Source organism: Protopterus annectens, chromosome 13.part0 (assembly GCF_019279795.1).
Source record: "Protopterus annectens isolate FY-2018-M chromosome 13.part0, PAN1.0, whole genome shotgun sequence".
Classification (NCBI taxonomy): Eukaryota; Metazoa; Chordata; order Ceratodontiformes; family Protopteridae; genus Protopterus; species Protopterus annectens.
In genome coordinates this window covers 703,150,050-703,171,593 of record NC_056747.1, presented here as the reverse complement: position 1 = coordinate 703,171,593, position 21,544 = coordinate 703,150,050, and the positions used below count along the sequence as shown (strand labels likewise).

At 36.7% G+C, this 21,544-nt stretch overlaps 1 protein-coding gene across 1 annotated transcript in view; it reads right to left on the bottom strand.

Moving 5' to 3' along the window:
• Positions 1-12,180, bottom strand: part of SLC13A2 (solute carrier family 13 member 2) — a 688,970-nt gene extending 676,790 nt beyond the window's left edge. Inside the window, exon 1 of the mRNA XM_044054394.1 lies at positions 12,040-12,180. Coding sequence (XP_043910329.1) covers positions 12,040-12,138 — 99 coding nt within the window. The 5' untranslated portion in view covers positions 12,139-12,180. The remainder of the gene's footprint in view (positions 1-12,039) is intronic.
• Between the last annotated feature and the right edge of the window lie 9,364 nt (positions 12,181-21,544).

Sequence of the window (21,544 nt, the reverse complement as noted above, 5' to 3'; positions counted from 1 at the left end):
CTATTTATATCAAAATATACTGGAGATACTGCAAGTTTTTTTGTTAGTAATTATGACAATAAGCAATAGTTCCATATGTATTTAATAATTCAAGTAATGTTTCTTACAAACTATTGCATTGTGTCAGATGAAACCTTAGATATTGTTAAAGAAAACTGTCACCAATATTTGCACAGTAAGTTACACATCTTGAGACATATTCATTATTTATATTGCCAATTATATAATCAAGCATATATTTTCATATTTCTGTAAATGTCTAAATAAATATGGATCCAGAGAGGAGTTTCTTGTCATGTCAAAGCTTTTATCTGGTTAATAAAAATGTTCTAACAATATATGTCTAGGTGTATAGTTTACAAGGTCGGATAATTTTTTATGAAAGTTTATCAAAAAAATATTTTTGTGCATTATAATACATTATATTTTTTATGGAAAGGCTATGACTGCACTGACTGTTATTCCTGCAAAGGATACGTCTTACTGATAGCATTACTATTTGTACACTGTTAAGCTTTCATTGTTCACAGTATGCTTACATTTGTTTATCTTGCACTTTTAAGTTGATTTTTTAGAAAATGCTTTGTAATGCAAGGATGTGCATAGGCTGCAAAAGGTCGGGGTAGCCATGAGCTCCCCTTGTGGAGCAAGTGTTGCTAACATGGTCATGGCCCACTGGGAATATCTCTTTGTTTTCAACAATTGTCACTTCAAAGACAAGTTAATCTTTTACACCCGCTATCTGGATGATATTTTCATCTTACTAGACGGGGATCAAACTACCAGTGATTCAGTGGTCGATCACTTTAACAAAACTACACAGTTTTTGAAGTTTACTTCCTCCTTCCACACGGAGTCCATAGCATACCTCGACATTCTACTGTTCAAGGACTATCTTACTCAGAAATACATAGCAAAAATCTACAGAAAGACTACTTATTCCAACTCATTTCTACACTTTTCTAGTTGTCACCCATTCCATCAGAAACGAGCTATAGTTAAGGGACAACTGGTCAGGACAGCCCGTAATTCCACATTAGATAGGGATTTTCATTCTGAATGTAGACATTTGAGAAGTATGTTCCTACATCGTGGTTACCCTGACTATATGCTCGAAGTGATCATAGAAGAGGTGACTTCTAAATGTTTGGGACACTTTTATAAGCCAATTCTGGACAGAGTACATACTTCACACAACGAGATAGAGAACCCTCTTGTTCAGTCTGCGAATGCCCCCAAGGTTATACATTTATCGGAGAGACCATGTGTCACCTTTATAACAACTTATAACCTTAATTGCAAGGACTGTTTTCAGGTCCTGTGTAAAAACTGGGCATTATTTAAGAGTGATAATAATGTCTATCAGAAATTAGGTGACCATCCTATTGTTACATACAAGAAAGCTAAGAACCTTAAAGCCTTCTTCGAACAACATCAAACTAGAAGGGTAAGGACAGTTGGCATGTATAAATGTCAAGCTTGTAGTTATTGCCAACATGTCATTGAATCTAATAGATTCAAAGTTCAAGACCAGCAATACCACTTGAAGTTGAGAGCGAATTGTAATTCTAAAATGGTGATTTACTTAGCTCAGTGTCAGTCCTGTTTTGCCTTTTATATAGGTAAAACAGAGAGGCGGCCGCATATATGAACACATTTATGCTATCAGGAAATAAAAACTTGAAAATGCTTTAGCTAAACACATCGCATTGCATCCTGATCATACGTTCAAGTTTATAGTGATTGACCAAGTCTTCCAGAATCCCAGAGGAGGTCCGATTCCTCTAAAGTTAGAAGAATTAGAGTTGAGTTGGCAAATCAGGTTAAATGCCTATAATGCACCTGGTTTGAATGAATGCTGTTCAATCAGTAGTGTTCTTAAGCTCAAGAGTCTTAACAGATAATACATTTTAAGACACAGTAATAGATATAAGTTCAGTTATCATTGTGTTAATTTATAGCAAGTATAAGCGAAAAATTAAAAATCATACTCAGTTTTTACTCTTGTTTTATTATAAAGTGAAAGTCTTTATTATTTTTTCTTTTTTACTTCTATCTGTATGTTTCTATTATAATTATAGTTTTTCATGTAAGTTAGAGTAGCGGTGCTTGTCACTGACTTCAATTGAAGTTAGTTACTTTTCTAATTTACCCTGTTCTGTTTGAACTGAGTGTTTTCCTTTAAATGTTTTTATTGAATAATTGAATGACTGACTTTGTATTTAAAGTTGTTCCATTTGTTGCTGTAATCATCTGAGGAAGTTTGTTTATTGCAACAAATGAAAAGCGCTTTATTTGATTAAAAGAGTTGTATTTTTTACCGGGTGCTGCATTGTGGTTCTTGGCCTTGTTCTTTTTGGATTTACTGATAGCATTGCTATTTGTACACTGTTAAAAGCTTTCATTGTTCACGGTATGCTTACATTTGTTTATCTTACACTTTTAAGTTGATTTTTTTAGAAAATGCTTTGTAATGCAAGGATGTGCATATGCTGCTAGAGGTGTGACATTCCACGCCACACAGGCACTAATGAGTTTAAAGCAATGGAAAACCATTTTTTTGTAGATAAATTATGTTTGTTTTACTTTTTTGGGAATGAAAAAAGTGTTTTAAAGAAGGGTTTGCAATGTTTTTCTGTGAAAAAAGTGATCTTAAAGACTTCAAAAATTTACCTGAACTTGCTGCTTGTTTTCTTGGGAAACAGGCACCATTTTCAGCTTGACCATAGAGTAAATTACCAGTCCTATGGCTGCTTCTTCTTCTAACAACAAAAATAAAAAGTTAAGCAAACAGCCTTTTCCACCACAGCAGACTAGCAATTTGCCTCAGCTAAAGGTGAGTGACTCTGTTGTGGCCATAGCTTATTTCTCAGATTCCTCATCTTTCACCCTAGATCCCTCTGGTGTAACACCTACATTCATGGACTGAGGTTAACCACATCCTCTGCAGCTGTTGCGGTCCTAGTTGTGGCAAGGGAAAGCCACTATTGTTGGTCTTGAGAGAGATAAAAGGAAAGAGCTCCCTGTTTGGCCAAAAAGTTATACACATTCCTGGGGAAGCTGCTGTTGACATTAATAACACTGTTGGCCCCATTCTTCCTGTCAAAAGAAACCAAAATCTAAACATGTATCTATTCCTCCAGGATGTACTCCCTTTGCAGACTAGCCATGTTAGCTTGGGATATAGCTTCACTGCACAGACTCACTCAACAGGCATCCCACATTCTGTCACAGCATAATTGTGTGGCAGATAAGATGAGCAGGACAAGGCCCAACCCTCACAAATAGAAACTAGATCTGGAGATCTTACAATATTTGATCCATCTGTTGGGAGTTCCTCAAGTACATTTATTTGCCTCCTCTCTAATCAATCAGCTACCAAAATTCTGCTCCAAGACCCAATACAAGAATGCGTGGAAATAGATTCCTTTTCCTTTCCTTGGACAGGAATGTTCCTGTATACTTGCCACCTTTTCCACTAATATCCAGGGTACTTCTGAAGATTCAGAAGGAATCCCTCAAAATCATTGTGGTGACTCACTTCTGGCCCAAGCAAGAATGTTTCTGTTTTCTTTTGGAAATGGTCAGGGGTAGTTACCCCAAGCTTCCTCACAGAATGGTTCTACTCACACAAGATCAGGGCTGTTTTATACACTCCGACCAAAATCCACTTCAGCTGACCACTTGGATGTTAAGGTCTTAATTCCTTTTCAGTGCCTGTTTACTGAGGATGTGCAGCAGGCATTAATGGGCTTAGAAAGCCTACTACTAGAAAATCATATATTAGCAAATGGAAAAGGTTATCTTGTTGGTGCCAACAACATAACCAGCACCCATTCAGGGCTAGATGTATTTTCTGTTTTTTCAATATTTGTATGAGTTACTATCCTACGGCCTTTTCTACTAATTCATCAAGGTTTATTTATTAGCCATTTCAGTATGTCTCCCATTGATCTTCCTGTTTCAATGTGTCCTCATGCTAAAATGCTTTTGAAAGGGGTTTTGCAAAAAAGGCCTCCAAGAACATATGTGGCCCTCCTTTGGATCTTAATTTTGTGTTAGCAAAGCTAACACTTGCTCCCTTTGAACCAGCTAATATGGCTGACTTGATGTTCTTAACACAGAAAACTGTTTTACTGATTGCTCTTACCTCTTTTATGCCTTAAGTGGTATCTTAGTTTACTTTTAAGCCAAACTACCCATCAACAAGTTTTCTTTCTTGAGCCTAAAAATGAGGGAGAGAGGAAACTGAACCTTGGATGTCCACAGACAACTCAGGTACTGTCTTGATAGAACTAAATCTTTCACACCTTCAGATTAATTGTTCATTTCTTGTGAATGTAAGAAGAAGGGATAGGACAGCCTGTGTCAAAACACATATTTCCAAATAGTTGCCTCAGGCTATTACCTTTTGTTATACTCATCACAACAAAACTGTTACAGGCAGGGTCAAGGCCCACTCTACCATGGCTTTGTTGTCATGTATGGCTTTTTGTAAAAGGTGGGATTCTAGAAGTATTCTGGAAGCAGCAACTTGGTCCTTTAGACATACATTTACATTCCTTCTCTAGGTCTAGATCAAGTTTTGCTAGGACCATTCTCCAGGAGCTCCTGGACACTTCCCCTTCCACCTCCCAAATGTAGTAAGCTAGGGTAATCTACTCATATAACTAAGGCTACTGTACCAGGGATCAATATGATGAACATAGTACAGTTTTGTAAGTAAACATAGCATAAAAGTAGATTTTTGAATGATCATTGCTGCAATTGCCTCTACTTCCCACATCTCCCTTGTTTTTTCATGTCATATTTGTGTCAGGGTGTGGACACTTATTTTTTGCTGTTCCTAGTATTTTCCTTTCAGGTCTCAGCCCCACCCCCACCCCGTCTCTCTTGACATGAAATCTCTGAATGGCTTGATACCTAAACCTGTCTTTTTAGTCAGCTCATGTTGTGATGACTGATGGTTTGGGGGTATGAAAGGTGCCCTGGAACTTTAGAAGCTGTCTGGCTGTTATCACCTTGGCAGAATATGCCTCATATAACTAAGGCTACTGCAGTACTGATGATTTGAACATCTACTGTTATTGTAAGATTACTCACCAGTACATGTTACCCTTTTTGTGTGTAACTCATTTTGTTTCTGAGATACAACATATCTAGGTATGCTTTTTGAATGAGATTTTTTCCAATTTGAATAGCCACTGTTTATACTTCTTAGCTGTCAGAAGATCTAGATAATCTGGGATGTGGGCTGTCTTATGCACAATGTCCTTGAGTTACCTCAGAATCTTCAAATCACAGAATTCTCACAGAGAAACTGAAAGCAGTTAGTATAAACATTGACAAGGTTATCACACTGACACACCACAGATTCAGGAAAAATACTCTGTTCATAAAATATGTCAGTTATAATGAGTTTAAATGATGTAGTTTCTTGTAGTAAGTAAATGTCTTATTTTAGAAGGCATAAAAAATGAAACATTTATTTAAATGTTTTTGAAAATCTACTTAACAGCAGCATAATAATCTGTGTTAAAAATTTGTGTTCCAAACATATACTTTACTATAACTCATTTAATTCATCTGATTGACAAACATAAATAATCTTATAACTCTATTCTGGAAGAAATGTCATGTGATATATTTTAAAGCAGTAGGTTTGCATGATTGTAAAATCTGGTTACCAATATGTGTTTGCTGTGCATTATTTTGTATAAAGCAGACAGATTTATTCTAGGGACAGCAAGTGGGTCAGTGCTCTACAAAGACACAACTCAGTGAGATCAGATATATATATATATGTGTGTGTGTGTGTGTGTGTGTGTGTGTGTGTGTGTGTGTGTGTGTGTATGTGTGTGTGTGTGTGAGTGTGATGGCTTTTTTTTTCTGAGAATCTGCATAACTATCTAATATGATTTATAATAATTTCTATGAATACAATATTTTACTCTATTGACAAAATGAATGTTTGCCACAAGTTTTAATAAGTTTCCCGCCAAAATGTTAAGGGAGACAATCTGGGATGTGGGCTGTCTCATGCATAGTGTCCATGAGTTTCCTCAGAAGCTTCACTCACATAATTTTCACAGAGAAACTGAAAGCAGTTAGTATAAACATTGACAAGGTTATCACACTGACACACCACAGATTCAGGAAAAACACTCTATTCATAAAATATGTCAGTTATGATGAGTTTAGATGATGTAGTTTCTTGTAGCAAGTAAATATCTTATTTTAGAAGGCATAGAAAATGAAACATTTATTTAAATGTTTTTGAAAATCTACTTAACAGTAGCATAATAATCTGTGTTAAAAACTTGTGTCCCAAACATATACTTTACTATAACTCATTTAATTCATCTGATTGACAAGCATAAATAATCTTATAACTCTATTCTGGAAGAAATGTCATGTGATATATTTTAAAGCAGTAGGTTAGCATGATTGCAAAATCTGGTTACTAATATGTGTTTGCTGTGCATTATTTTGTATAAAGCAGACAGATTTATTCTAGGGACAGCAAGTAGGATTGTGCTCTACAAAGACACAACTCAGTGAGATCAGATATATATATATATATATATATATATGTGTATGTGTGTGTGTGTGTGTGTGTGTGTGTGTGTGTGTGTATGTATGTATAAATGTGTATGTGTATATGTATGTGTGTGTGTGTGTGTGTGTGTGTGTGGGTGTGTGTGTGTGTGTATATGTGTGTGTGTATATGTATGTGTGTGTGTCTGTGTTTATGTGTGTGATGGCTTTTTTTTTTTTTTTTTTAGGTAATAACGCAGGTGTTTCTGAGAATCTGCATAACTATGCAATATGATCTATAATAATTTTTATGAATACAGTATTTTACTCTATTGACAATAATGAGTTTAAGTAAATGCTCATATACAAACAATTCAAGATTTTTTGGAAGCTGTTGATAGAATTCACATGACAGAAAATAGATGCATCTTAATGCATGTAATGTCTGAATCATATTAGCCAAAGTTTTTGATTTAAATGAATGTTAGAACATAATTTTCTCTCCTCTTGATTTCTAACATTAAGATTATTTGAATGCTATTAGAATACAAGTGTAATATATTACATAGATCTATATAATAGTATGAACAGTTTTTAAAAAAAAAAAAAAGTTTATTTTAGTTTATATGATGCTGTTTTACCAAATGTGTAGTTTTGTCTTGATAGATAATTGAATTGAAAACTGTTAACCTCAGTTAAATATAACTAGTATTAAATTGATAAGGTGGTAGCTGAGGTACTGCTGCTTAGGGTAGGGGGTTAACTTGAGTAGTAAATACTGCTCTAAGTTGGAGTTTTCAACTCCAGGCGGGATGCAAGGTTTAATCCTTACATTATTTTCACTTGTTCATTGTTATATGTATATAGTTTTGACATCCACAATATATTTTGTACACTCATTGTCACTACAAACAAAATTGAATCCTATACAAAATCCCATAAGAGATTTAATAAATACAGCTATATTTAAAGGTACAACTAAAAGAGGAGATGTAACATTATTTATCTTGTTATTTGTTATTTTGATCATAAGATTCTTGAGTTTTAAAAATGCCAAATGACATCTTTAAAAGGAATTTCTTTAAACATTAATGGATTGAATAATCCGTGTAAAAGGGCAAGCCTAATAAGATACATTAATCTACACAAGGCCAATCTAGTCTTCCTGCAAGAAACCCATCTCTTGAAAAAGATATTGATAAACTAGCCACTAATAAGTATACAGTATTGGTTAGTTCAGAGCACACTCAGAAAAAAGAGGAGTAGCTATTTTATGGAATAAAAGTATGCCCATTCCTAAAACCATTAAGTCTTATCAGGATGACAAAGGAATGTTTTGTATGGTTACAATACAAATTAATGGGAAGACTTACACTTTAATTAATGTATATTGGATACCTGGAATTGGTATTAATACAGTGAAACATCATATTGATAAGATCATATCATTCTCTATAGGGGATATTATTTTAGCTGGTGATTTTAATTGTATACTACATGAAAGTGATACTACCACTATAAAGAAAAGAAGAATTACATCTAATGCAAAACATTTAAATGATTTTGCTAATTCTTATCATTTGAATGATATTAATAATCAGATAGAGTCAAAATCATTACCATACACCTTTTTTTCTAACAGATACAAAACTTATTCAAAAATAGATAGGGTCTTTATTTCTAACCAGATGGTAACAGATTTAATTAATTCCAAAATCATTTCATGTCCTATATCTGATCATAACTCAATTGTTTTTGAATTCATGATAAAAAATACTCATAATGTTCAGATCAAAAGGATACCAGCATACTTAACTCAGCTAAAAGACTATAAAGAATATATACTTTCAGAAGTACAACATTTTCTAGACATAAATAATACTCCTGAAGTCTCCATTGTCTATGTTTGGGATGCCTTAAAATCATATCTATATGGACAAAGTATCAGATGGTATAATAACAAAAGGAAATCTTGGGATAAGGAATTGTTAGATATTCAAAGTAAACTGGACTCTTATAAACATAATAATAAAGAAAATATTATGGACAAGAAAGTTATTGAAGAAATAAACAAACTAAATGAGAAATACAAAGAAATTTTAACTCATAAAGTTAAAATAACTTTAGAGAAATACAAGTTTTTGTCTTATTCAATAAGCCCCAAATACTTACATAGACTTAAAAATAAAACAAAAGATTGAATAAACAAAACCATATCAAAGAAATCTTTTCTCTAAGGAAAAAGAAGAATGTTTCTAGTATACCAGAAATACTGGACGAATTTAGAAATCACTTTCACAAGATTAACCATAACAACATTAACATGGAACCTAAAGATAAAATAAAGGAGTTTATAACCACAAACATGAATAAAAGCTTAATAAACAACAGATTAAACTATTGGACAATAGTATTTCATATACAGAAGTTATTACACAAATAAATAAGCTTAAATCAAACAAAGCACCGGGTAATGATGGTATTATACCAGAGATATATAAAATCCTTTCCAAAACTACATATTCATTAATACATAAGGTTTTTATTCTGGCCCAAACTGAGTTAATAACCCCCCCATCTTGGCAATATACATTTATTTCACCAATTTTAAAACCTAATAAAGATCCAACTAGATGTTCTTCATATCGACCCATCTCATTACTTAATGTTGATTATAAAATGTTTATGAGTATTTTTGCTGATAGATTGAAGACAATTATCCCGGCATTATAGACATAGATCAGACGGGCTTCATTGTAAATAGAAATACTTTTGATAATATAAGAAGAACTTTAACATTAATTGATTTTGCAAATAGGAAAAAGAAAGATTTAACACTTATTAGTCTTGATATAGGTTCAGCATTTGATTCAGTAAGTTGGGACTATCTGTTTACCTTACTGAAATGCACAAATTTCTCTGATGCATTTGTAAATTTAATTGAGCATTTATACAAAGGAACGCTGGCTTATATTAAGGTAGGAACATATGTTTCACAAAAATACCCATTCTTAAAGGTACAAAGCAAGGATGTCCACTTTCTCCACTATTATTCACTTTAGTAATGGAGCCTTGGGCTAATTTGATTAGAAACAGTACTGACATAGAGGGTTTTGAAATAGAAGAAAATACAACATCAAAAATTCAACTTTTGCAGATGATGTTCTAATTACATCAGCAGGATCTAATTCTTCTATGCAGTCTTTATTTGATAAAATGATGAATTTTAAAAGTATTTCTGGTTTAATATTCAATGAAGAAAAACTAAAATACTACCTATATACACGAAAAATACTCTCATTAGTGATTTTACTAAATATGTACCCAACTCAGGTCAGATAACTTATTTAGGTATAATACTATCTAAAGATATTAAATCTATTATATATAATAACTATAATACCTGTTTTCTTAATATACAAAATCTTTTTAATACCTGGAATAATATGTTTTTTACTGTGGAGGAGAGACTTACAATTATTAAAATGATAATATTCCCCAAGATTTTATGCTTAATACAATCAATAATACTTTCACTTACAAAAATAACTATCAAGAAACTGAATACACTAATGTTAAATTTCTTATGGGCACCTAATAGACCTAGGATTGCATTAAAGAAACATACTAATAGCTGGTCTCAAGGAGGTATTTCTTTTCCAGACTTTAATTTATATATTATCTCTTCTATTATAAAAGTTATTACTTTATTAATAGATCGGTCATATGTCGCAAAATGGAAAGATTATTGGGAGCTAATTAGTATGCACTTCATGAAAATCTCCTTAACACATAAAAATATGATTATAAATAACTCCATGTTGTGGTTGCTAAAGGAATTTTGTACTTCACCTATTACACCTAAACATATGGTCTGTTACCCATTAAATATTATTATTAGTTATCATAACTTTATATTCATGCACCCTAAGTATAGGGAATGGAATTTTATTGTATTCCTATAATTTATACTCAGGGTATGCTTATGTCATCTACTTCTGAAGGAGCTCATTTAGCTATAGATAATAATCTAAAGTACTGGTATCAGCTGATATCTGATAATAAAGTTAAAAATCTAGATTTCTTAAAACAAGAATTTGATCTAAGAGAAACTTGCTGGTTAGAGGTTCAGATCTTTAGACATCTCATTGATAGAATAGATCTAATGTCTATAACAGTTAAAGAATCTATTCCAAAACTGATTGATTACTTGATAATAAATTTACAGCATAAAGTTTCTGATAAAGGTAAACTTTCATATATACATAAAATTATCAGACAAGAAACTTTTTACAATGTAGATTCATACTGGAATTATTTCACCTCTATTAATGGGGACCCACCAACTCAACAAGATAAACAATATATATTGGAATCTGCTTATAGAACTACATCTTCCATTGTCTGGAGACTTTATACATGGAAATTTTTACATAGATCTTTTATACACCTTTGATGATGAATAAAATTAATAATAAAGATAATCTATGTAAGAGATGTAATGTAGAAATTAATGCTGACTGGGCTCATATGTTTTATGACTGTATGAAGTTGAAAGAATACTGGAAGTCAATTAATGAATTTTTGCAGGCTCTTTTACAGATAATTTCATTATTTCTAAGTCTCTTATATTATTCAACACACCTGTACCTCAATGTGTTAAAAGATTAAGCTTCCCTTGTTATGGTCTATCCTAGCAGTGGCTAGGAAAATAATAACTAGAAATTGGATTTCAGATACACCTCCTTCATTCAATGAATTTAAAAATGTTATGAATATAATGTGTCATATGGAAATAAGCACAATTAGAATGAGAACAACTAGAAAAACATCACATTTTATTGTATGGGATAATTTACAAAATTTGTTAAAAAAATTCTAATTTCAATAGCACAGTATTTTAGTTTAATTAATTGATCTGATTGTAGTGGATGTCTTTGTAAATACTTTAGTTGTTTTGTTGAATATTATAATAATACCTATTTTTAATTATTTGTATAAAATTGTTATGATATTTCTCTTATATGTTAAAACAATAAACTTGTTTTGAAAAAAAAAAAAAGAAGATCTACTTCAGTTTTTATTAACATCAGTCATACATTTTGAGTTGGGCAAAATCAGATATTAGGTCAGAGTCAATTTTCTTTAAGATGGCTTAAATATATTTCTATTCATTCTGCTTGGCTATGTCATGAAAAAGGAACAGATACAAATGCAGTAGCGTAGTGGTTTGCTGAAGGTTCACAACAGAAAACTCTACTCGATTTTTACACTGCCAGTGAGGAGTCAAAAGTCAACAGATTGTGACAGAAATGCATGCAAGTTCTATAAAATTAAACACCAATGGACATCACTCTAACAACAGCAAGAGCCACATTGTCAAATAAAGCAGCTGTAATAAATGAGCAACAGCCGAGACAAAAATATGCATCAGAAAAATTTAACAAAAACATTTATTCCTGTTTCTTAGTGGAAGGTTGAAGTACAGCTGAACTTTCTTACCTGTCCAGAATCAAGGACTTGCAACAGAGGAAACAGTAAGACAGGAAGGAATGCAGTGATAGCTAATGGAATGGCTTCCATGCACCAGTAAATGGCCATCAGGATAAGGATATACCCACATCGTGCTTCCTGCAATGGAAACACAAAACTTTACAATGGAACACAGCATTGTATTACAGTACAAGGAATGTTGATAAATAGCCATTCAGATTAATCTTGATAAATATATAGTCAAAGTAGTGCATAGTATATAGTATTTTTCCCCTTAAATATACTCCAAAACATTTGATTGCTGGTGTGTATATGTGTGTGTGTGATGCATCCCTCAGCTGTGTACATTCTTGACATCTAATGTTTTACTTAGAAGCATAATGACGTGTGACCACTAACCATTCGCATTGTTATGCTGCTGAGGCATACCAAACAAATTTCTTATGGAATGGGTAGTCACTGTTCTATAGTTTGATTGACCAATATGGTATCTGCCTTTTTTCAATTTCTCCAAGTCTTTTGGGTTTCTAATACCATGACAGGAATGGACCCCATTCCTTAGTCAAAGTACGATTAAAGTTCATGAACTTAGTATTGTTTCAGTCTTTGATGTCAGTCAGAAGTACTCTTCGCAGTACCAGCAATGTGCTCAGTAATGACTCCTTTTGCAATTCGTATGGGGTTACATGTATTGGTAACATATCTAAATACGATTGTAAATTCTTTTTATAAGACCCGTTGCTCCTACTACTATTGGAACTGTCTGGGTATCTTTCTTCCACATTGCTCTCATTTCAGCCTACAAATCCTGATATTTTATGACTTTGTGTCTCTCTGTACACAAGACAGTGTAGTCACTGGGTGTGGCAATTTCAATGATCAATGCTACTTTTGTCTTCATAAACCACTATATCTAGTTTTCTAGCATCTATCTTTTGAACTGTTGATAATGGATGATCCCCTGTGATGTAGACTTCATCATTTTCTGTGATGCTTTGTGGCTCATGTTTCCAGTGTTTTTCAGCCACTTTAATACCATAATGTTTCCACAATCCCAAGTGCAACAGTATCGCCACATTATTATGCCTTTTAGTATACAGTTCTTCTGTCTTTAGTATGTCACAGCAAGCAACGAGGTGTGCAACTGTTTCCAATTCTGTTTTACAAACCTACATTTGTCTGTTTCTCCCACATGTTCAATGGATTTTGTAAACCAGTGTGTATGCAGCCCACTATCGTGTGCCACCAATATTAACCTTATGTCTCTTGGTTTGAATTTGCTTCTCCTTAACCATTGCTGCGTTCGTTCCTGATCAACATGAGGTTCTTCCAGAAGTTTTCTATACTTGCAACTATATTTATGCATTTTTCACATTTCTTGCCTTCTCATCTGGTCCTTCACCTTATATTCTTTCTTTTGTTTTTTTTTGGCACATTCAGTTGTTGCCTGACTTCTATCTACTTCTGGTTTGATTTCCATTCCTGCTTCAGGCCGATATGCTTCTGCTAGACTAAGTCATTTTTAGATTTATTCTCCTCATGTTTAAAAACTTTCATTATGTTTGGGTCTTGTGAGGTCAGCAGATATGTGTGCAGTCCCACAATTGTAGATCTATACATGCAATCAATTTCAAGGAGGCCTATCCCTCCTTTGGAACGGGGAATATATAATCTTGGTATGCACTGATTTTTATAAATCATTTGGTGAGCATGAAGAGACTGCAATGGTGGTGCTGTGGTAGCGTTGTCGCCTCACAGTTAGACATTGTCCGTTCAATCCTCAGTTAGAGCGTCTTCTGTGTGGCGACATGCGTGAACGGGCATTCCTTCGTGGAAGGTTGTGCGTTAGGCCCAGCAAGCCAGCACGTAAAACTCTACTGCCAATCATTAGCGGACCGAAGTTCTGCTGTGGCGACCCCTAAAAGCCGAAAGACACAAACAAACAAATTTGGTGAGCATGAAGCATCCTTTTTGTTTTCTTGTCTAATCTATCCAATACATTTTGGGGCCAGTCAATCACTTCAAAACTGTTAAGCTAGGACAGGAAGAGCAAACTGGTTTATAGCTTGAATTTTGTTCCAATATGTCACAGCTGTTCTCAAGATTAATTTAAGTCTTCTAAAGTATTCCTTACTAAGTTTTGTCCATATTTCTTCATATTTTTTTGTTGATCCTTCATCAATTCCCAAATATTTATACACTCCCTCTTGCTCAAGTTCTTTTATATAACATTCTTGTTCCAAACTGTTTTCTTGGTGTTGAAGTCTTTCTGCTTTAAAGGTTGCTTTTGCACATTTATCAAGACTAAATTACATTCTTATGTCATCTGAAAATGTTTTGTCAACTTGCAGTTGTGCTTTCAGTTTCTCATCTGATGAGCTATACAGTTTTAAATCATTGGCAAAGAGAAGATGAGAAGTCTTTACACTTTGTTGTTTTCTAGGAGCCAAATTATAGCCATGGCCTAAACTGTTAAGTAGACAGCTTAATGGGTTAAAGGCAAGAAAGAATAACAGCAGTGAAAGAGAGTCACCCTGGAATCCCCCTTTATATTTTTATACCTGGAGTAATAATTTGTCCTTTATCATGGCTGAACAGCAAAGTGGTCTGCCACTGTTTCATGGTCACTGTAATGCAGTCGAACAGTGTAGGGTGTATCTTATACATTTTTAAGCACTATTTTATCCATGAATGTGGGATACTATCAAATGCTTTTTTATAGTCAATCCATACCATACTTAGATTATTCCCCCTTTTACAGTTCTCCACTATGATTTTATTTAACAACAAATTACCCTTTGTTCCATATGACTTTCTTTTATTGCCCTTTTGTTCTACTGTTATAATTGGGTTTTCTTCTAAATGACTATAAACTCTGTCTGCAACAATTCCAGTGTATAGTTTATACTTCTTTGGAAGGCAAGTTACTGGTCTATAATTTTTAGGACAGTTTGCAGGTTCACTCTTAAGTGGGAGCATTGTTATTCCTGTTGTTAGCCAGGTTGGTGTCTCTTCAGGGTGCGCATATAAATACGTGTGTTGTTGTCACTCTCGTCATTATACTCACTGATGGGTCGGATCCAATCAATCAGATCCATCTCGGCCTTTACATAAGCTCAAGGTCCTCAGCCAAGCTTATGGGCATTTTCCCTACCCATAATGCAACTGTTCTATAACCCCAGATCTTGTCTGCCACACAGTGAAGTGGTTACTGTTAGCCAGCTCTGGGCTAAGTATTGCTAATTGCTTGGTAATTGTTTAATTATTATTCTCTTGTTTGTTTCTTTAATTATTATTATTAGTATTATTATTATCTTTCTGATAGTGTGAGTCTTCCCTACCCTGTTTAAGCTACAGACCCGTTTAAGTTAGAGGGTCATTTCTTTCATCCATTTTAGTTAGAGGATGATTTCTCTGCCATTCCTTCCCTCCTCTAATCATCCATTTTAGTTAGAATACAATTTTCTGTCCTTTTCTTTCCCTCCTCTAATCGTCCGTTTAAGTTAGAAGATGACTTTTTGTGTGTAAAAAAAAAAGGGGGGGGGGGTTCTCTTATTATTTTCCTACTGCCTCTTTCTTCTTTTTCTGCTTTAGTGCATTTTAGGTTATTATGTTTCAAAAATAAGAGGGGAAACCGTTAGGTTTCAAAAAATTTGAAAAATGCAGGAAGAAGATGCCCCTTAGTGATTCTCACATTCTCTGTGTTTATTGCTTGGGACCTCATCACCTCCAAGAAAAATTGCTCCGTATATCATGGATTTAATCAGACAGCGCTTATGGAGTGTAAAAATAAGTTCATTTTAAAGGGTTTATTAAAACCCCTTTCTCAGAGACTATTTCTTCAGAATCCTCAAAATCTCCAGACAAGACTTCTAAGAGGCCATCTTCGGCTCTAAAAGATTCATCAGAGCCGAGACCCAAAACTCCTTAACTCACTACTCCACCAGCATCCTTGGAGCAGTCATTCCTGGATCCAAGACTACACTGGAGCTGACAGAACCTTTGGCTCCAATGTCTTCTGCGTCGACACGAATTCCACATTGAAGCCGATTGCCTTCACTTGAACCAGTGACTTCATGGCTCCAATCACCATTACTGACTAAATCTAGATCCCTGTCTCTTTCTACTCAGTCTACCAGGAGCTTATCTGATGAAGACATGGATAGGGTTGTGCAGAGGTTGCTGAAGACTCTGGCCCTGGCCAAACTTCTGTTGGATCCGAGCCCAAAAGAATCAGATCAGACACAGTCCACCTCCCTAGTAAATATTCCTCCTCCAATCCATCCCTTGGTTTTGGAGCAAGAAGATTCCAATCTCCAGATCATATCTGTGTTGGCTCCAGGACCATCGGTTTCCTCTGAGCAGACATTCACCCTGAGCGTTTCCCTCCATTCAGGGCAGAACACCTCTAAGAGCCGACATTTTCTGGCCGGATCCTCGGAGCCAACTCAGATCTCTCCGGATCTGACTCTGCCTCTTGGGGCTTTGGCACAGGTGAGTTCTGCTCCTACCGCAGCTTTGGAGCTTCTTTCACCAGTTCCGGGGATCCCTTCAGCTCTGACATTCTTTTTGTCAGATCCGGGGGAGTCCTTGGGGCAGGGGCAGTCTGCATTTGAAGTTATGAGGAGGATGCTGACTCCTACCAAGTCTAAGACACATCCTTCATTGGATCTTCCTCCCTCTATGGGCCAGTTGTCTTTGTCAACTCAGGTAACCCTTCCACAGGATCACAGAGACCCCCAGGTCTTAGGTTGTCCACCAGGAGATTTCCCCTCTTCTGAAACCTCCCCAGAGCATCCTACTGAGGAGGTCTCTCAGAAGAGGACCTGCAAGAGGAAGCACCTTGACTCCCCAGTGGAGTCTATCACATCAGACACTGACCTCAATGAGGCAGAAGGGTCCCCAAGGTCACCTCCTGATGATGTTTCTTTTGGAGACATCCTGGAATTATTAAAACAGAGGGGTGACTGGCAGTCAACCCCCTTCGGCTGAAAAGTCAGTTTACCTGAAGGCCTTTGGGTCTCTCCCTTCCTCCTCTTGGGTGACTCCTCCTTCTAATGAGCTTATGGACTTAATCTCTAGAAAGGCATGGGAGACCCCAGATTCTATAGAGCCTACTCCTAAAAGGCCAAACAAGTTCATTACTGCACCTAAGGATAAAGGTTTTCTCACTAAAGGAGTTGCAATTGATGCCATGTTCATGGCAGTGGCCACTAAAAAGGAGCAATCCAAGACCAGCTCCTCTATCCATCCTCCTAATAAAGAATCTAGGACTATGGATAGATATGGGAAGTGAGTGTTTTCATTAGTGACCTTTGCTCTTCGGTCTCTGAACTACCTTACCCATTTCACTAGGCTACAGAGGGACCTAATAAAGGAACTCACAGACTCCTTTCATGGAGCTGTAGCAGATTCAGTAGTGGATAAAGTTAATGCTCAGCTCGTCACCCTCACTTCTGTAGTAAACTCTTCCAAGAGGATCATATTGTATGCCACAGATGGAATGAGTAGAGCTGCGGGTTCAGGTATTGGTCTTCGGAGACAGGCCTGGATGTGCCTTTGTGACTTCATGGAGCCCTTCAAGTCGACCTTTGTTAATGCCCCTTTTGATGGCTCCTCTGTTTTTGGGCCAAAAGAGAAAGAAATGCTCACCAGGTGTGAACAAGAAGGCAAGACCTTGTCTGCCATTGGAGTACATTTTTCTGTACCCACTAGACCCTTTCCAAAAGGTCAGAGGGGTAGTGGGAAAATATGGTTCAGAAAATCCCACAGGTCTTTCCATGACACACAAAATGAGAGTTCCCCCAGGGGCAGAGGGGGGAACAATAATGGTAGACACCCACCCCGTGGCAGAGGAGGCCCACATAGTCAGGGCTCCAGAGAATCTTTTTTGGAGGGCCCTATCAATGCTCCTGAAGAAGTGCCTGATTGCTCACCTCTGGAGGTAGTCAGGGGTCATTTGTCTCTGCACCAAAAAAAAAACTGGCAAAGCATCACAAATGACAGATGGGTGCAGAGTATAATATCCAGGGGATATGTCATTCTCTTTGCTTATCCTGCTCCTATGAGCACATTAGTTCCAGACGTTCCACCCAGTCAAAGGGAAGAGACAACCTTAGAAAGTCAAAAGTCGCTAAACAAAAGAGTCATCCAACAAGTCCCCACAGACCAGAAAGGATCCAGAACTTACTCAAGATTCTTTTTCATTCCAAAGAAAATGGGACTGGAGACCCATCTTGGATCTTAACATTCTGAACAAGTCTGTAAAAAAGAGCAAGTTGTGGATGATAATACTGCAGTCAATACTTCCACTCTTGGAAAAAGACAGTTGGATGTGCTCCATAGACCTTCAGGATGCGTACTACCACATTCTAATGAGCAGGTGATCCAGAAGGTTTTTATCCTTCCGGTTAGGAGCCAGTCACTTCCAGTTTTGACCTCTGCCCTTTGGTCTCACTACAGCCCCCAGAGTGTTCACCAAATGCATGGCATTAGTAGCAGCTCACCTGAGATGTAAAGGATTCTGTGTGTTTCCATATCTGGACAACTTCAGAAAGCCAGGGACTATGCCCTTCAACTTTGTTCATCCCTTGGAATCACCATAAATTAGAAAAATCTGCTCTAGAGCCATGTCAATCCTTGGTTTTCATAGGAGCTCATATAAACACAATAATCATGTCAACAAAGCTTCCCAAAGAAAGAGTACATGATCTTTGGCATTATGTAAGGATGCTGATCAACAAGAAAAAGGCTTCTGCCAAACTAGTCATACAGTTTCTAGGCAAAATGGCTGCTTCAGTTGCACTAATACCACTAGCTCGACAACATATAATAATCCTTCAGAGGCTACTTTTGATACAATGGTCCTTTCGGGATCTTCCAATGTTGCACAAGATCATAGTAACCAACTCTTGCAAAAGGGACCCTCAGTGGTGGCTCAACTCTCCCCTAGTCTCTCAAGGCTGTCCCTTTCTTCCCCTCAGTTCCAAGCTACAGTGACCACGGATGCGTCCCAGATAGGGTGGGGGGGGGGCATTATCTGGAGAAGACAGTCCAAGGCACTTGGCAAGAACACAAGGCCTATTTGCATATAAATGTTCTAGAGATGAGAGCAGAGATCCTAGCATTGCAAGCATTCCAGAACTCTCTCCCTCTAGGTACAGTAGCAATTCAATCAGACAACATGTATATAAACAAACAAGTGGGAACCAGATCTTACCCCTTATGTCGAGAAGCCCTGCGGTTCTGGCAATGGGCAGATGCCTCCAATTGCTTTCTCATAGCAACACACATCCCAGGGAATTCCAATGTCACTGCAGACAAACTAAGCAGAGCCATTCTTTGCCCACACGAGTGGTCCCTCAGTCAGAAAGTGGCGGAAGAGATCTTCTGAAAATGGGGCCAGCCTTGCTGAGATCTGTTTGCATTACCCATCAATGCCAAATGCAGCAACTCCTTTGCCGTAATCCCCCTGATAGGGGAGTTACCAAGGGATGCACTTGCTCATGATTGGCCTCCCGGGACTTCTTTATGCTTTCCTACCAATACCTCTGATTCACAAATTCCTACAGAAAGCAGTCTTGCTGAAGACCACAATAATTCTAATTGCCTCCTATTGGCCTCTACAGATATGGTTTCCCTTTATTCGGCCTCATGTACAGAAGGGATCATGGATCCTGGACCCAGTTCCGGATCTTCTGACACATCCATCAGGAGAAATTCATCCCAATCTACACAATCTCAAACTGACAGGTTGGCTGTTCTACTTCCCATGATAGCCAGGTTTCCTCTACTTTCTTCTCCAGTGAAACACATTTTGCTTTCTTCCCACAAGAACTCTACTTGGAAACTATATAAGAGTAAATGGCAAAGGTTTGTGGCCTGGTCTAATCTTAATCACATAGATCCTTTCGCAGCACCTCTGCATTCTATTCTGGAACTTTTAGCCAAATTATTCAATTAGGGAGCCGCTGCAGCTACTATTAAGGTTCAGTTAGCAGCCATCTCTAATTTCCACATAGGAGATAATGGTTGTTGTTGTTTTTCTTTTGGCTTTTCTCGGTTAGGGGTCGCCACAGTGGAACTCTGGTTAGCTAATGATTGGCAGTCGATTTTTACGATTCTGTGGTACCAGCCCGATGCCCAACCTTCAACAAAGGCACACCCATTCACACATGTCTTTTGAATGCCACTCGACTGCAGGGAGGACATGCAGACTCCACACAGAAGGCGCTCCAGCCGAGAATTGAATGGGAGAACCTCTTGCTGTGAGGCGACAACGCTACCGCTGCACCACGGAGATAATGGTACTACTATAATTTCAAACAGACTTTGTAAAGCATTCCTCAAAGGTACTTCCTTAATCCACCCTCCATGCAGAAATCCTTTTCCACCTTGGAATTTGAACTTTGTATTGTCAAAGCTTGTTTACCCATCTGTTGAACCTTCTGCTACATGTGATCTGAAATACTTATCATAGAAGACGCTTCTTTTAGTAGCTATAATGTCAGCAAGAAGAGTTTCTAAGTTACAGGCCCTATCCTCTAAGCATCTGTACGTAATTTTTCATAAAGACGGAGTTTCTTTGAGAATGAACTCTTCCTTTTTACCCAAGGTAGTTTCTGAAACTAACCTCAACCAGTCTATTGAATTATCAGTGTTCTTTCCAAAGTTTGAAAACAAAGGAAAATACACTCTCCACCTTTTAGATGTCCATAGACAATTAAGTTTCTATTTGCACAGGATACCACAATTCAGAAAGTCAGATCAGCTCTTTATCTCATATTCAGGCATTAGAAAAGGCCAACCAGTTTCTAAGGTAACACTATCCAGTTGGTTATCACAATGTATATCTTGCATATACAATTTCAACCACAAGACTATTCCAAATCCTATCAAACCTCATTCTACCAGGTCAGTAGCCACTTCAGTGGCTTTCCAAGCCAGATTACCCTTAGACAGCATCTGTGCTGCAGCTACATGGGCTAAACCACATACCTTTATTCATAGATTCATAGATTAGTACTAGGTTAACTGCCCTTGCGAGCCATTTTAAGCCTAGCCAATTATCCCTTGTGAGACTCAAACCTTGCACCTTGTGTTTGTAAGGAAAACACCTTAACCATTAGTCCACCCTCCTAACCTTATTACAAGTTGGATTTGACATCTAGGAGTAGATCAGCCTTTGGTTCTATGGTTCTGAGGAATATTCTCTCATGAGCCACCCAAGAAGTAGGTAACTAGGGACGCGGTCCCATCAGTGAGAATAAAAACAAGATTGACAACATCACATAAAGAAGTTATGTTCTTACCATAACGTTCCATGTGTGTTGTCCATCTCGTCCTTTATTCTCACAACCCACCCACCATTCCTCTCATGGGAGACTGAGTAGCTCTAATTGGATTTTTATAGGACTCTACAGCCTCTGAGGTATGTCTTGGGTATTGTGTTTATGTTACATTTTCTTGGTAATGTATACTCTAGTCAGTGCTGGAGGGCAAATAAGATCTGAGG